General features: G+C 39.3%; 1 protein-coding gene across 4 annotated transcripts in view; it reads left to right on the forward strand.

Annotated features, from left to right (window-relative positions):
• The window catches only part of CTDSPL (CTD small phosphatase like), an 85,933-nt gene that overhangs the window by 46,887 nt on the left and 22,312 nt on the right, over nt 1-16,734 (forward strand). For 2 of the 4 annotated variants that reach the window (XM_062568755.1, XM_062568756.1), the window contains exons 2-3: nt 4,591-4,745; nt 11,735-11,767. In XM_062568755.1, the coding sequence (XP_062424739.1) occupies nt 4,591-4,745; nt 11,735-11,767 (188 nt within the window). The remainder of the gene's footprint in view (nt 1-4,590; nt 4,746-11,734; nt 11,768-16,734) is intronic. The other 2 variants (XM_062568757.1, XM_062568758.1) reach the window with 1 other exon arrangement.

Genomic DNA, 16,734 nt, shown 5'->3' on the forward strand with positions numbered 1-16,734 from the left:
AGTAAACTCCTTGAGACTAAGCTCTGAAGCAGTCGGTGATGTTCTTGCACAGACATTTGGTAATTAGTTTCTCTTGCTTAACGCTGACTTTTAGAATCATAGACTCATAGAATCAGTAAGGCTGGAAGGGACCTCTGCAGATCATCTAGTCCAACCTTCCTGCTCAGCAGTGTTACCTAGAGTGTGTTAGACAGGGTTGCATCCAGGCGGGCCTTGAAGATCTCCACAGAAGGAGACTCCACATCCTCCCTGGGCAACCTGTGCCAGTGCTCCATCACTCTCACAGGGAAGAAATTCCCCCTCATGGTCAGGTGGAACTTCCTGTGCTTCAGTTTCTGCCTATTGCCTCTTGTTGTGTCACACAGGGCAACTGGAAAAAGTTTGTCCCCGTCCCCTTGACACCCTCCCTTCAGGTACTTCTCCACATTGATAAGATCCCCCCTCAGTCTTCTCTTCCCCAGGCTAAACAGGCCCAGCTCTCGCAGCCATTCCTCATAGGGCAGGTGCTCCAGCTCTCTGATCATCTTTGTAGCCCTGTGCTGGACTCTGTCCAGTAGGTCCATGTCTATCTTGTCCTGGGGAGCCCAGAACTGGACACAGGACTCGAGATGAGGCCTCCCCAGGGCTGAGTAGAGGGGCAGGATCACCTCCCTCGACCTGCTGGCAACACTCTTCCTAATGCAGCCCAGGGGACCATTGGTTTTCTTGGTCACAAGGGCACATTGCTGGCTCATGGTCAACTTGTCATCCACCAGCACTCCCAGGTCCTTCTCTGCAGAGCTGTTCCCCAGCAGGTCGGCCCCCAGCTTGTACTGGTGTCCTAGGGTTATTTCTCCTTAGGTGCAGGACTCTGCACTTGCCCTTGTTGAACCTCACGAGGTTCCTCTCTGCCCAGCTCTCCAGCTTGTCCAGGTCTCTGAATGGCAGCACAGCCCTCAGGTGTGTCAGCCACTCCTCCCAGCTTGGTATCATCAGCAAACTTGCTGAGGAGGTGCTCCATCCCCTCATCCAGATCATTGATGAAGAAGTTGAACAGGATGGGAACCAGTCCTGAGCCCTGTGGGACGCCACCAGCCACAGGCCTCCAACTAGACTCCACGCCACTGATGACGACCCTCTGAGTTCTGCCTTTCAGCCAGTTCTCAGTCCACCTCACTGTCCACTCATCTAACCCACACTTTCTGAGCTTATCTAAGAGGATGTTGTGGGAGACGGTGTCAAAAGCCTTGCTGAAGTGAAGGTACACAGTGTCCACTGCTCTGCCCTCATCTACCCAGCCAGTCATTCCATCAGAGAAGGCTATCAGGTTGGTTAAGCAGGATTTCCCCTTGGGGAATCCGTGCTGGCTACTCCTGATCACCTTCTTCTCCTCCATATGTCTGGAGATGACCTCCAGAATGAGCTGTTCCATCCCCTTTCCAGGGGTGGAGGTGAGGCTGACCAGCCTGTAGTTGCCTGGCTCCTCCTCCTCCTTGCCTTTTTTTGAAGACTGGAGTGACACTGGCTTTCTTGCAGTCCTCAGGCACCTCTCCAGTTCTCCAGGACCTTTCAAAGATGATGGGGAGCGGCCTGGCAACTACATCTGCCAGCTCCCTCAGGACCCATGGGTGCATCCCATCTGGGCCCATGGATTTGTGGCTGTCTAGCCTGCCCAGAAGGTCTCTAATCCTTTCCTCCTCAGCCAAAGGAAAATCTTTCCTTTTCTGGACTTTCTCGCTCACGTGCAGGCTCTGGGATTCCTGGGGGCTGCCCTTAGCAGTGAAGACTGAAGCAAAGGTGGCATTCAGTAATTCTGCCTTCTCTGTATCCCTTGTTACCAGGGCCCCCGCCCCATTCAGTTTTTCATTGCACTTCATAGAAGTGGATCCATTACTGAAGCCCTACTGCAATCCCAGCCTTAGAATAGAAACAGGGCTTCTTTACAACATGCAGTTTTGTCCTCAGGATACTTTATGCATAAAAATTGTTTTCAGAATAATGTTTCGTGTTGCATTCCTTTACCTTACAAAATCCAGAAGAAAAAGGTGTCCGGAGAATGCTGTGTGAGAGCATTTCTATTTTAAACATTTAAATTATTTGCTGTTGCATTTTTAAGTAGAGGTTGAACTGACAGATCAGAGAAGCAGATGATAAAACTAAGTTATAGTGAGTGTCTGGAAAGAGCTCAGTAGTGTGGAAAATCCAAATCATTCCTGTGAAGCTGAGATCAATATATCACTCACAAATTTAAATGTATCGGTAGAGAGGAGAGAGATGTAAACAAAATATAAATGATTAGGAAGATTTCTGTGGGAGTAGCTGTGGATAGCAGAATGCATGGACTGCAGTTCCTGCTCTTTTGGTATTTTGCAGCGTTCAAGCTGGAAAGCAGCTCTCACTGCCTTCGTGATATTGCATCGAAGTTGTTCGTGCTTGTGATGCAAATTTTCTTGAGTGCTGTTCTGAAAAAGTCATTCATAGTTCTGTAGACAGACATCTCCTTTGGGAAGGTTTAAATGTGTATTTTTGCAAATTTGCCACAAACAGAATGTGGTATTTTGAGAAATGAGCCTTTCACGGTAACTGTTGCATTGTAACCTGTATACATTGCCAGTGGTTAGCGTTTTGCATAATTTTTTTCTGTTCAACTTCAGTGTTAAAATATAGTGCTCAGTTTAGTTGAGAAATATTGTCAGTTGAAAAAATGTTTTTGGCTTACAGATGTTTTAAATGAGATTAAACACTTCCTTTTAAAACACACACACACACACACACACACACACAAAAAAAAAAAAAAAACTATGGGCAGTTCTAACTTCTGCTACTTGAGCACTATCTCATTTTAAAATGATAAAGTTATAAATCTGTTTATTTTCTGACACTGGCAGTGTTCCCTTTCAGTACCCATGAAGACCTGCCCTTGAGCCTTCCTCCACCCCTTTAAAGGGAAACTTTTTAGCAAATACAGGAGCATAAGCTCTGTGCCACCTATGTGGCAGCTCTCTAATAATCTGAGAGAGAAGGAAAAAGAGCGAGTTGATATATCACTTTTACTTTTGTGTCTATATGTATATATATATATATATATATATATTTTTTACAATACATACACACCTCTATGGTGTATAGGTCATTGCCAGTCTGTTTAATGGCACAACTGTCATAACATCTTTTTTTTTTTCCCCTTCAAGTTAATCAGCTGTCTTACATTTTCTACCATGGATGCCTTTTTTGTTCGTCTACCAACATCAGAAGTCTTAGAGTTGTTAGAGGACTTAGAGTATGGAATTAAAATCCTAACCGTGACCAATATTCCTTCTCTGCTGCTGTTTTTCTCGGCACGATTAACAGGAGTAAATTGAACAGAATTAATCGGTTTTTGGTAGGCAGCAGCTGCTGCGAAATGTACCTCTTCGTGCTCCTTACGGCGAGGGTCGGATTGGTTGTCTACTGTCTGCATCTGCAAACTGCAGGAGCACCGCCGCGGAGCTGTGAAATCATGAAACTTGCTTGGGCTTGTGTGCGTATATTGTGAACGCAATCGTTTGTAGACTCTGAAACTGTATGTTGCGGCGGTACAGATAAACATCAAAGAAATACGGCCCCGTGGTAAGCGTATGATCAAAACACTACGACTACCTGCTTGCAGCTGGAGGGAGAGCGCCAAATTGATCGGCTAGTGTGCGTAAAAGTAGTAAACAGATGCTTCTAATGACAGCTTATTAAAGTGTTTGGTGATCAAATCAAGTGTTATTTAAAACATTCTAAAATGTTTGTTCTGATGTTTTTCTAGCTCCTTTTTTATTTTAATATATGTTAAATGTCTATGGGGAGGTTGAAACTTAGGGGAATTCCTTGTCTCTTGTGTACTTGTTCAAGCTATTCCTTCTCTGTGCATTTGTTTTAGTTCTTAAAAATGCTACAAGTGATTTTTACCTGATTTTATACTGCTAGACCAATAAGGAAGTTAGATGAGAGCAGTAACCTTCCTTTTCGTTCAGCAGAATCCTATTAAAACTTGATCCTTGAACAAATGTTGCAGCTCACAGTCCTGCCTGCGTAGTATTTTCTTGTCCTCCAGCAACCCTGTCAAACAGTGAGCAACAGAAGAACGTAGACACATTTCAGATCTTTTTCTCACCGTGGCAGAGGTTTAAATGTTCCACACACAATGGCATATTTTGCTCAACAATGTGCCTTGACATCAGCAAGCATCTGTGGAGTTTCTGCTGTTTTAGATCTGTCCTGTTTGCTCCTTCCATCCAAGATATATTTTAGCAGCAAGTTCATGTTTTTTATAGTATCTCCTTTAGATACTTCTAGGAGAACTCTCAACATAGCATCTTAGAACAGCATGGCAAGAGCTTTGATTATCCAGAGATCCAGGTTGGTTAGTGACGTATTAGCATCCTCATGAAAGTTTGAGCAAAGAATGTGCTGAATGAGAAGGAGAGGTTTCAGGATGATTGAAAATTATCTTAAGATCCAAGAAGGACTTCTGAGACAATAACCACACGTGTTAAAATCAGTTGTATGTCTGTGTCTGTATTGCACGAGTTGAGTTCTCTGCTATTTGTTCATTTATTTATTTATTTATTTATTTTTCTCTAGTGTCCCAATGTAATATCAGCTTGAAGAAGCAGAGGAGTCGAAGTATCTTTAGCACCTTATTCTGCTGCTTTCGTGACTACAATGTCGAACCACCATCTACTAATAGCACCAGTGCTCTTCCTCCTTTGGTGGAGGAGAATGGAGGACTTCAGAAGGTCAGGCTTCTCTCTTATTTCGCTGTCCTATGGATTCTTTTATAACCGGAGGTTAACTCTGTGCTTCTAATGTTTTTTCTCAATGGGTTTCCCTCGTGGGGAACATGTTGTATGTATTACTGAAAAAATGAATATTTTGGTAGTAAATTGCTAATAGTATCTATTCAGCTGCTGTTTAAAACAAACTTTTCCGTGAAGGATATTGGCACTATACATTTATATGCAAACAGTATTTAAATTTTGAGAAAGGCATCTCAAAATGTAAAATTCTCATAGTGTCTTATCCTGATTTATCTCCTAGCTTTGATTCTCAAGTTCAGGAACTTTAAAGTGGCTCTTGCTAGGGCATAATGGAACTGCTTTGAATATCAGCTGAAAGACTTTTCAATGACAAAGTCCTTAAAAAATGAGGGAGAGCTATTGTGTGTGTGTGTTTTTTTTTTTTTTTTTGTTTGTTTTTTTTTTTTTATTTATTTTAACTGGTTCCTGTATATTTAATGCAGAATGAGCCTAGAGGTATCAGCTTTTGGTTATTTTGTCAGCTTATTAATAGTTTTATTCACCTTATTTTAGGTTTGAAATTGTTGACTGTAAGTCAGATTAATTTAAATGAACTAATACTCCCAAGCATTGTGTATAAAAGCAGTGCATTACTTTCATCAAGTTCTGGTAACTGATACGGCATATTCATAAAATCATAACACAGTCATACATATTTTAAAATCTGATAGCTGAGTGGATTTGCCTTGTGTTACTGAAGGATTGCAGTATATAGCAAACATAGGAAATGCAGTCTTCTCTGTACCATGTTCTGTTTTTTCAAAATTCTCAAAGCACTATTAGTGCTAATTGAAATGCCATTCCCTTCCTCTCTCCCAGGACTTTAAGGGATTGCACATATAGATGTTTCCATGATGAGGAGTAACAGTAAAGATAAATGACCCTCTATCTCATCACGCTTCTACTCTTCACGCTGTAATTTTTCATATTTGATGCAAATGATTTCTTACTTATCTTGCCCATTATGTTTTACTTTGTTTCAAAATCTGCTGTTCATGTTTGAATTCTGAAAAGTTCAGGGAGAGACAGCACAGGGACTGTTTGGAGGAGCAGAGGGAAGGAAAGCAAGTTAAAATGACAGACATCAACAGTATGAGAGCAAGTAAAGGCTGAGCTGCAACAGTTCATGCTGACATTGAGCTGTTGCTCATGCAGAGGTAAAGTGCACTGAAAAACTATGTGCCAAGAGGAGGAATTGTACTTGAATTTTTAGAAAACTTCTGCTGGTCAGTGTACATACTTTGACTGAAATAAGGAAAATCTAGCCTTCGTTCGCTGAAGGGAAAGTGAAGTAGTAAGTAGTGTGTAGGCACATGTTCACGTGAAAAAGAAAAGGAAGGGAGAACTAGTAGTATTTCCCTTCTGCTATGCTAGGGAATGGAAAAGAGGTCATATTAACAGCAAAATTACTAATGAGGGAAAATGGATTTACATGAATGAAAAACCTAGGAAAAAGAGAAGAGTTATCTTTTTATAGAAAACATCAGTTAAAATGCTCTAGATTAAGAAGTGTTCACAGTGCATTTTGTAAAACACATAGCGACTTTCTGAGTATATTTTATACCTCGAGGGAATGATTAAATGTATTTTTACACAAGTTTTCATCCTAATGCTGTGCTACCTTAGGCAGTTTGGAAGTTGGGAAATACTTGTACAAAAGCCTAAGACAAAAATCAGGGAATTCATAGAATTACTGAAGTACTATTTGAGTAGAAAAGTTTACCGAATATACTTACAGGAATTACTAAAGAGTACATTTTCTTCAAATGCAAGTAGGGTGACAAATGAAACACTCAAATGTGTATGCTTCTTTGTAAAAGTATGGCTAAGCTTTTGGGTAATTCTTAAATGTAAATAAGTTTATAACACTTGTATTTGAAATGAAATGCTGAAGGCTATAAAGCTTTGTATGTGTGCTTATACACTGTTTTTATTTATTGTGCTTCAGTTTTAAACTGGTGAAATTAAATAGTCGGGAAAGACAAGATGTCTTGTTGTAGAAGAGAGCTTTGCAATACGCTGCTTAAACTCTTCTGTTCAATGAAAGCTCTTGTTACACTAATCTGCACACCAGGTTGGAATACTTTAAATTCTGTTGAGCACTGTTCAAACAGTCGCTCCGCTTATATCTGCTATCACTCCTGTATGGATGTCTGTCTTACCACATCACTGATGACCTCTGACTTTGGCTGGATCCGTTCATGTGGTGTGACCCTTTCCTTCAGAAATGGAAAAAGGAAATAGCACAATAATGTTAAGTAATTGCTATTAGAAACGCTAGTATAAAATAGTTTGGGTGTACTTTCCTTCTGTCTTTACTGTTCAGTGAAATTGTGGTATGGAAGGTAGAGATAAAGACTTTCTTTACAGAAAGGAAAAATTGGTAAAGCTTCTGCTGTTTTCATAGAAACTCAGTGTTTGCTCTCTGTTGGTCCTGGCATATTCTTAAAATTGATAAACTTGCTTTCTTCAGTAGGAGTCTCAATTCTTTCACTATTAACCTATCTTGAAGGAGGGAAAGCAAAGAGTATTTTATAAACCAATGTAAAACACAGTCACTTCTTTCTTTTCCAGAGTAATTCTGTGTGATTTTCTTTTTCACTGTTAGGGGGGAAAAAAAGTTCTTCGTTTTTTTTAGTTTGCTAAATGATGTTTGGCTAGCTAAGTGCCATGTTACCTTTTCATGAGATTGGAAGAAACACCAAACTGAGGATGATTTTGAATAAGCAAAATTCTACAGCACTGACCTCTATTCCAGTAGAGGGTGAAAATAAAATTCTTTCAAGTAAAAAGTTCACTTTTAGAACATCTACTACTGAGGAGCTGCTTATCCAAGGGGACTCTAATGCTGATATGGATGGTCCATTCTGCCCCCAGAGTTTCAGTATGACATTTTTCAGTAGTAACTTGTATTTAGTAAAACTATTAAATGCTTATTTGTTTTTTTTTTAATGCTGCAGCTTTTTAATTCAGCACAAAGATACTTTCTAAGATGTAGTATCTATTACAGTGGCTCTATCAGCCTGGCTGTAGCTTGCATGCAGATTCAGACGAGCCCTGGGGAGTACACAGTGTTCAGCCTTCTGAAACTCTTGCTAATTTTTTCCTGCTTTCTCAGCAGCAGGCAGCTCACCAAGACCTTCCAGCCAGCTTTTTGAGGAAGGAGTGTTGGGAGAGGGGGAGTGTTTTTGTTTTTCTATGAATAAACTCAAATCTCAATTCCTGTTTTCTAATTTAGCAGTTTGACTCAATTTGTGTGATTCCTGGGTGTCTCTGCATTAAATTTTATTCTGGGGAAGTTTGTTACCCAAGTTCTGAAGTGTGGCAGATACTGATTTCAACTGCAGGCTTAATGGGGAGAGAGAAAAGTGAGGAAAAGCTCGATGCAAGCAGGCTCTTTCTTCCCACTGCTTTTAGTAGTGGTCAGCGAGGGAACTCTGACCTGTCTGTAGGCACATTGCCATTGCACTTACAACTCAGTTTCACCAGACAGAATCATTTCTGCTTTTGATTCGTGATTGGATACCGATCAGGAGGATGGCTTGTGTTCCACAAGATGAAGCAGGAATGAGGAATAGTGTTTTTTTAATTTGTTGAATTAGGGGAGAATGTCTTGATTCATCCTCAACAGGGAAGAAGATGGAAGAGGGGCGATTCTGGGGCCAGCAGTTGTCCCCACTGCTTTCTCTGTGAGTTGAATGAAGCCAGAAAGGCAGAGTCCTTGGATTTCTACCTCACCCATCCTAGCAACTACAAAAGTTAGGTTTCCTCCTCCCTACTGTTGAGTGTGGGATTTTTGTTTTGTTTTTGTTTTGTTTTCTGCTGCAGGGTGCTGCCAGCTTCAAGGTGATGCTGGAAAACTGTTTTGTTAATCTGTTGTCATCTAACCTATTGCCTCTAACATGGTTTGCTCCAGGGAATTCTATTTCTAACAACTTGAAAATGTTGGGGAAATACTCTTCTTCATCCCATGTGAAAATAGCTCATCAGGAGAGAAGACTGTCCTCCCTAGAACTCCTGTTCTTGAGCTCTGCCTTCGTATCTCTTTCCTCCAGGAGACCTAGAGTTGCTATGTGAGCACAGACTCTTTGCTGGGGAGGCTATTAATGACATGCTTTCAGAGCAGACATAGCACCCAGTCTTGCTCCCCACAGTGAAGCAGGACAAGTGAGGTGAATATAAATAATGACACTCTTTTCTCCTGCTTAACCTTCACTGAATAGAGCTAGAAATCCCTAGCATTTGGTTCCACTGGTCAACATCAGCATGAGGTATGGCAGATCTGTTTAGAAAACAGTCCTTTGCATAGGTACATTTGGTTCTTCCTCTGTCTCTGCCTACTCATTCTAACCTCTTTCTTTGCCTCTTCCCATGTGGTCTTCTATAGTAAGAGACAAAACTCAATCCAATAAATGGAGGAATCAGATAGTGGGGAAAAAAAGATATATATTTAAGCGCCTATCACAGTTTAGTATAAACTTGTATGAAGGAATTGAATATGGTAAATGTATTCTTTTGATCATCTTCTCTAAATAGGTTATCTTGTTAAATGAAACGAGCTAGTTGTTGTGTAAGCCCACATTATAGGTGGGCAGATCCAAGTAAGTGGCTCCTGAGCCCCTTTGAATGCGGACTGTTCTCAAACAAGCAAAATAGTCCGTCACTTGACACTTACTGATCTCATATGCTACCATGGGGAGTATTAATGTATGTATGTGGTACTGAAAATTTTTCCTTTAGCTACTCTAAAATTGGGTAGATAAGGAAAAGGTAAGATCTAGTCTTTCTTGCATGTATATGGTGCCATGAAAAAACTGATTTCAATGTCTAGAAAAATCAGTTCCTGGATATCTTGATTGTATAATGGGGAAATTGTGGCACTCTCGGAACAGCTTTGTCCTATTAGCAGCCTCTGGAGCTCATGGAAAGACTTCAACAAATGAGATCATCTGTCATTTATTTCAAAATGTAGCATTACAACCTACTTCCCTTCCTATTCCAAGGCATCATGAAATAAGGCAGGGCACTTTCTAAAACAAAGTTTCCCACAGCAGGCTTGTTCTTTAAAAACATTTGTCTGCTCATGGTCACTTAGGTTTTTACTAGTATATTTGTGGATTTATATTTCTACTATTTTTGCCCAATTGTCATCATTACCATTTTGATTTTTGCATATGTCCTTAGGATTCTACCAAGGAAATTCACTTGCTTTCCTCAAGAAGTTTCTGATTTTGAAATTTCTGCAAGAAAAGTAAAACAAACGATGATAGAGCTCCTTTAACAACTTCAGATTCTGCAGTCTCATGGAAGTCCGTAATACTGTTGAGTTATAGCTCTTTTTGCAGAAGACTGCCAAATTAGCAAGCAAGTTACCCTGCAAACAACATCCGTTGAAATGTATGGGAAAATGTGATATGATACACAGCTATATTTGTGTTCCGCAGTTAAGATAATCTTGTACTGTAATTGTGGATATGCTGTTTTCATCTGTTGACAGAAAAGAAGCTCTCACTGTATTTTATTCTCTCTACTGATGATTGCAAAAAATGACTTAAAGAGGGGGAGGTTCACAATCTGTTACTCTGCCTACATAACCATATCCTTGATAACAAGGATAGCAACTGGCAGCTAGTCAAATTTGCTCCTTTGTCAAATGGCATGCAAAAACTTTGGATGGTGTTCCACTAAGTGGACGTAAACCTGCTGTTTTTTCTTTATTTTTGCTATTATCTTGAAAATTGAAGTTCTTACCTTTTTAAAAAATAAGTACTTTTGTACTAAAGTAAATGTTTTAATAGTTCATGATCATTTGCTTCTTCATCAGCTTCTTTCATATTTGGTCAGACTTCAGTCAAGGCATCTGATATTGTAGCAATAAAAAAAAATCGAAATTCTTTAAAAACTGAGATTTTTGTTGGCCGTTATGTATCAGCTCTGCGTTAGATTCCAAAACAAGTGAGCACGGGACCTTATCAGCTGGAAGAGTTCTCATCTTAAAAACGGATAAATTCCTTGCACGGATAAATCTGCTTGCTTGTAACTAGAACCTATTCTCAAAGTTCTTAGAACAAAATAATTTCTGCCTAGGCAATATGGGTGCTAGGAAAGTCAGCTTGCTTTCTACGTGCAGCGTCCACCAAAAAGCAAACACTTAGTTTTTTGAGAGATGGGTGATGAAGTTCTCGCACCCATAAATCCGTTGCGTATCGAGTTGGCCACGCGGTGTTCAACCTTGCTGCATTTGGACGCTTGGAATGGAAGTAACTGTTATCTCAAATCCCGTGAAGAAAAGGAAAGGTCACGTTGGGCAAGGTCCCTTCACCTTGCCCTTTTTAGTGTTTCCAAGTACAATACAGAAGCAAGAATGTGGGAAGAGCACCGATACTGTTGCAGCTTGCTGGCTGAAGACCGTAGGATTCCTTGGATCAGTTCATCATCTTTGTGTCTCTCTCGGGCGTCCTGCTGTTGCATAAATGAAAACGCAGCCCTCTCCAAGGCAACTTCTCAAGGGAAGTTCACTTCCAGAAGTGGGCTTTTGCCCTGCCACCGAGGTCTGGTTGAGCTTCTTGTTGCTGCAGTCGATAAAAACAAATATGCCCATTAGCAGATCTTATAACTTAAAGCTGAAATAAGTTACAGTTAATGCAGATACATTTTTATTATCTTATTTCTTATTAGCTCTTATTAATCATAGCATGAGGTTTTACCAGCTGTCTCCTAAAAATCGTAAATACCAATAAACTAACCAATCATTTTAGTGACTAAAATGCAAAATCCTGGTTTTGGGGTACTTTTTTTAACCTGGTTTCTTGAATACTTTGAATTTTTGGTTTAAAATGTTTGAGTGCTACACTTACTGCTTCAAACCTTTGTTCTTCCTTTTGAAAGCCGTTACCCTTACAGTAATTTTTTTTTTCTTTTTCCCCCAGGGTGACCAGATGCAGGTCATGCCTATACCAAGTGTATGTATTTTTATCCCTTTTTATTTTAATAATTTTCATAGCCTTTGCATTGATTCATCTTATGTTGCAGTCTAGCAGGTCTGTTTTGTGTTGCATGTTACAGGATTTTATGTTCTATCTGCAAAATTGTACACTCAGATGAATTGAACTACAGGTGATATACAGGGAATGAAAGAAGAGTTTGGATTTTATATGGTTCTCATCTTTTATCTCAGTTCAATTTGTTTCTGAATTTTTACCATTTGAACATGTGTGAAGTCTAAAATTTCAAGTTACTTATTTAAATAGAGACAAAAGGTGACTCATCGGCACTGTCTGGGATAAAGTTACAAAAAACCTTTTCTCCTTGTATTTCCACATACTTCAATTCAAAAAGAAGAGTTAGAGTTAGAAACTAAATTTGTCTTGAGAAAAATTATTTTAGGAAAATAAATGTTTTAAGATTATAGCTGCATTACTGCTCTTGTTCAAGGTGGTGCTACCATTATCAGCTGTTGTTTTATAAGCCTTAGTGTTGCTGCTTATCTTTTCTGATTAAACCTGGAATGCATCTTTGGTATCTGAACTATTTTTCAAAACTGAAGTCTAACCATTTTTAATCAAAAAGCTGATCACTTTGTACTTTATTTTAATGTGGATGAGGGCTTACGCTTTTTAAAAACAGCAAATACTTTTTCTTTCAGAGCTCCTTAGCCATTTATAATACTTCATTGCAGAGTTCTCTAGGAAGTAGCAGAACTTGTGTGTGGAGTTACTGCATAGCCCTATTTCTGGAGATACTTGATAGCTCCAGAGACCTGAGTTACTCCCCAAAACAGCCTTTTATTTTTTTTTTCTTTCCCTGTCTCATAGCCTAACATTACAAGACCTCTTGTAAGAATCCTGTTAGTGCTGCAGCATAATAGTTTCAAGAGATCACTATAACTATGCAGATGGCTTCTCTCCTTCAGCATTTTTTTCTGGGATCTAAGAACTGTTACAAATTTTTCATTATTACATACTATCACTTCTAATATGGTAGTATTGAATCAGTATCTGTTCCCCAGGTTTATTATTATAGAAGCAGTGAGGGTTTGAAGTCTTAGTGGCTTTCAAATCTTTAGATCTAAAAATAAATCTACATGTTAAAAAAGGATATATATATTCGCATACATATTTTTTCTTACAAATGTGCAGGTCTGAAAGTAGCAAACTTTAAACCTTTGAAAATACCAATTTCTAAATTGCTTTTGCTTTTACCTGCCAAGTTCCGGTTGGTTGCTGTAGCTGCTATGTTGGCAGTGATTTGAACTTGAAACAGATGTTCTGGCTGTCTGGTAAACTAGAACAAAATTGTAAGTAAGAATAAATATAGGTATTAGTGAAATAGAAGTTGAAACAAAGCACTTTGAAGCTACTAGCTGCAAGGTCAGTACAGCTTTCTCAAATACAAGTGTCTTAAAGCATGAAATTAGATGTTTTTCTAGGACAATACTTGCGATGCTAAAGGAATGTTAGATTTGCGCAGTGGTAGGAATACTAATGTTTCAAGAAGATTGCTTTTACTTAGATTTCAAGAAGTTTTTAGGGGGATGTAATGTGATTTTGCTTAACTATATTCCCAGCACTTTGCTAAAGTAGTACATTTATTTTATCTTAACATTCATGACATGGTTCTCAGTGAGTAGGTGACTCTAAATCTGCTCATTCCTCTTTGCATGTGTCATCTCATGCCTTCTTTGCAGCAGGACATACGGGTGTTGTCAAAGAATTACTGTTAATAGGCAATTCTGTGACATTTACTATCAGAGTATCAGAGTGCTTCTCACTGTCAAACAGAGGCAAGAAAGCATTAGTGCCTAATCCTCTGAAGAAAGACAGAAATGCACTGCTTACTCTGCTAGTGGTAGGAACAAAGATGCAGAACCAACGTTATATTTGGAAAATGCCAAAATTAGTGGTGCTTTTTGCCAGTGTTACAGGACTGTTTGTCCTGAGCCCGGAAGCCTAGAGATTCGCTTGAGACACTCTTAACCTTGTGCACGATTGAGACCAATTAAGGTAGAAAGTCTTGATGTTTTGCTACGCTGAGCCATGCGTGAGGAATAGGCTCTTTGAATTACTTGTAACGTATGTATCCAGAGAAAATCACCTTAGCGTATGGAACAAGACTGGTCACACTTAAACCAAACACTTATTTTTATGTGGTTCTTTGCAAATGTAACCACTTCAAGTGTTTAGAAAATTCCTGAGTGATTCTGGAAAGAGTGCTAACCGTCCTCTCCTCCATAAACTTCTCAAGGTGAAGTCTCCAGTGAAAATACGAGGTTTGCTGCAGCTTTATCACACATGCGTGGAATGTGGCTGGCTGCTCAGACCGTGTTTGAAAACTTCTGTTGTCCTTTGCATACACGTGCAATAGCAGCGAAGGACGTTTGCTGCTGAATGAGAGCGTGTCTGTGTTAATGATACTTTAAAAACTTTAATGTGAACTTTCATGTGATCATTAATAGAACTGCTCATCAGGGAACGTTCCAGCTTCAAGTTAGATTCTTTCTGTCTAGAAAGAAATATAATAGAGAAGTCCCAGTAGAACCATAGCAACTTGAGCACTTGTTTTTATTGTTCTGAATGAAAAGGTGCATGAAAACACAAAGCAGTATACAAACACCTGCTTAAATGATCAAGTTGCAGGGGTTTTTTTTCCATTTTCTTTTATTATCATTCTTTTGATAAATTTAAAATCCCACTGTTGTAGGAGTGACACTGAAAATAGTCTTCAGAATCCCTGTGGAAGTTAAAATTAAGCACTGAGATACGGTTTTACCTATCTCTACCTACATCTAGCCAGTTTCTTGCTTTTAACATTTTTCTAGAAAGAAGTTTGTGAACTGCCTGCTTCATAACAGAAGGTAGCTTCTTTTGGCAGCTGTATGTATGTTTTAAGTTGAAATAGTTTATCATCTGTTAGCGTACTCCCATGCATGGCTGCTGGGAGAAAGTTAGCTGTGCTGTGCACCACTGAAAGTGTGAAGCGAAGGGATGATTTCACATGTATGAATGTGCTGCACATGTGCTAGGGAACATTTTCAGCATGCAAAGGACTTAATTCTGCTGCATATTTTTGTGGGTAATACAGACCGAGAGGAGAAAAGGGCTGTGATTACTTACACATAAAAATTTTTGAAAGGTTTGTGTTGACCGACTGTTTATGCTTTGTGCAGAAGTCTGGTTTTCTTGCTGTTTGGCTTGCTAAGTTGGGGTTTTTTGTTTTGTTTGTCGGTCGTCAGGGAATATCCTATTTCCACTAAACTGAGGCGATGAAGCAGTGCTTTCCCTGGAAAGGCTGTGAAGCTGATTAGCTAATAGACCTGGCTGGAATGCGTAGATCCCAAACAGTGCCTAGTTTAAAAGCTTGAACTTGTATACAATTTATATCTTACTGGAATTGAGGACCAGACTGGGTCTTGCAATGCTAAGATACCACTCATTATTTTTCTGCTGAATTTTATGGAAAGTCTGCAGTACTTTGGAGAGTATTATACAGAAAATGTGAGTTGCTGTTAACTACAACTCAGTACTCTTAATTATCTTCAAAGCTAGTATGCTTAAAAAAAGTCATTAAAGATTCATAACTATTCATGATAAACTGTGAAGAAAACCTAATTGCAACTCCTCTAGATGTTTCTCAAGTTTTTCTCAGCTTAGTGAAGGAATTAAAATATGCCATCGATTTTTGCATAAAAGCTTTTCTACTTGTTATAGATAGAAATTGCCTAGAATCCGAAAGCTTGAATGACAAAACAAATGGGTTGATATCATACGTACAAATCCTTTAAGCCTCAAATTTCATTTTTGCACTAAATTCCTACATCAGATATTTAGCATTCTTGCAGCTTGTAGTAACTTCAGCTTTAGAACCGTTCTCTTATCCCTCTTAGATTGTCAGGGAGCAAAAGTGTTTCCAAGGTTGAAGGCAACATAGGTGAAGTTGTTGAGGAGGGAAAATTTCTTTCTGATCTTCAAGTGTACAAGTTGCTGGCTAAGCGTCTCAGTATCCCGCTTTGAAAGCGGGATGAGGTTGAAAATGGCACAGCTTGCAAAAGGCTTGGCCTGCCCTAATGGGTGACTTTCCCCGAGCAAAACCTGAAGGTGTAGTCATGTTAATTAAAGTTAGGTTGAAATTTGCACATTGTCTCCTAAGGCAGAACTCAAAGGGGAGAGAAAGCGTGGTAGTAACCAACACGTATGTGTAGGTATTCCAGGTAAGCTTGTTTCTCTCCCAACTGCTGCTTATGAAAAAGCAGGGCTATAGGTGGATAAGAAAAAAGGGAATAGGCTGTCACCATGCTGTCAGAAAAATCCAGGTTCCTTGCACCTCAGGTTCTCATGTCTTCATAGTCGTTTCTGTGTTCATTCAAAGAATTTGTACAGCAGAAGAAGTAGTTGCGTTGGTGAAGAAAGGTCTGCCCAAGCACAGATTCTGAAGAACGTCATCCTTAGTTGGAGGGTAGTGCGGGTGGCTAATAAGCCTCTTGTCTACTTCGGTTATAAGTCTATATACTTCTTACTATGGAATAATTATATGATGTGCCTAAATGCATTTTAGATTTTAAGGTGGGAGTGAACTACCTAAACTCTTTAGATTTGATCCTAACCTACTGTACAAATACATTGTCTGGCAAGCAAGCATAGGTAGTGCTCAACTACTTGTAGTAGTATTGTATACATGGAACCCTCTAAACCCTCTGTAAGAGGATATATCAAAGCAATGTTTCTTGTATTTGTGTTTTGGTATGGTATTAAATGCCACAATATATTTAATGCTAAAAATTGTGACCCAATTAGATCGTTGCGATGAGACTGTATTGCAGTGCATACTGTACTAATATTAAGCAGCAGGACTTTTTTCTTGAAGGTCGTTGATAGATGTGTGCTGAGAGAAAATATATTAAATGGCTTGTAAGCTGAACAGCTTCCACAGTTTC

The sequence above is a fragment of the Rhea pennata genome, chromosome 2 (genome assembly GCF_028389875.1).
Source record: "Rhea pennata isolate bPtePen1 chromosome 2, bPtePen1.pri, whole genome shotgun sequence".
In the NCBI taxonomy this organism is placed as follows: Eukaryota; Metazoa; Chordata; class Aves; order Rheiformes; family Rheidae; genus Rhea; species Rhea pennata.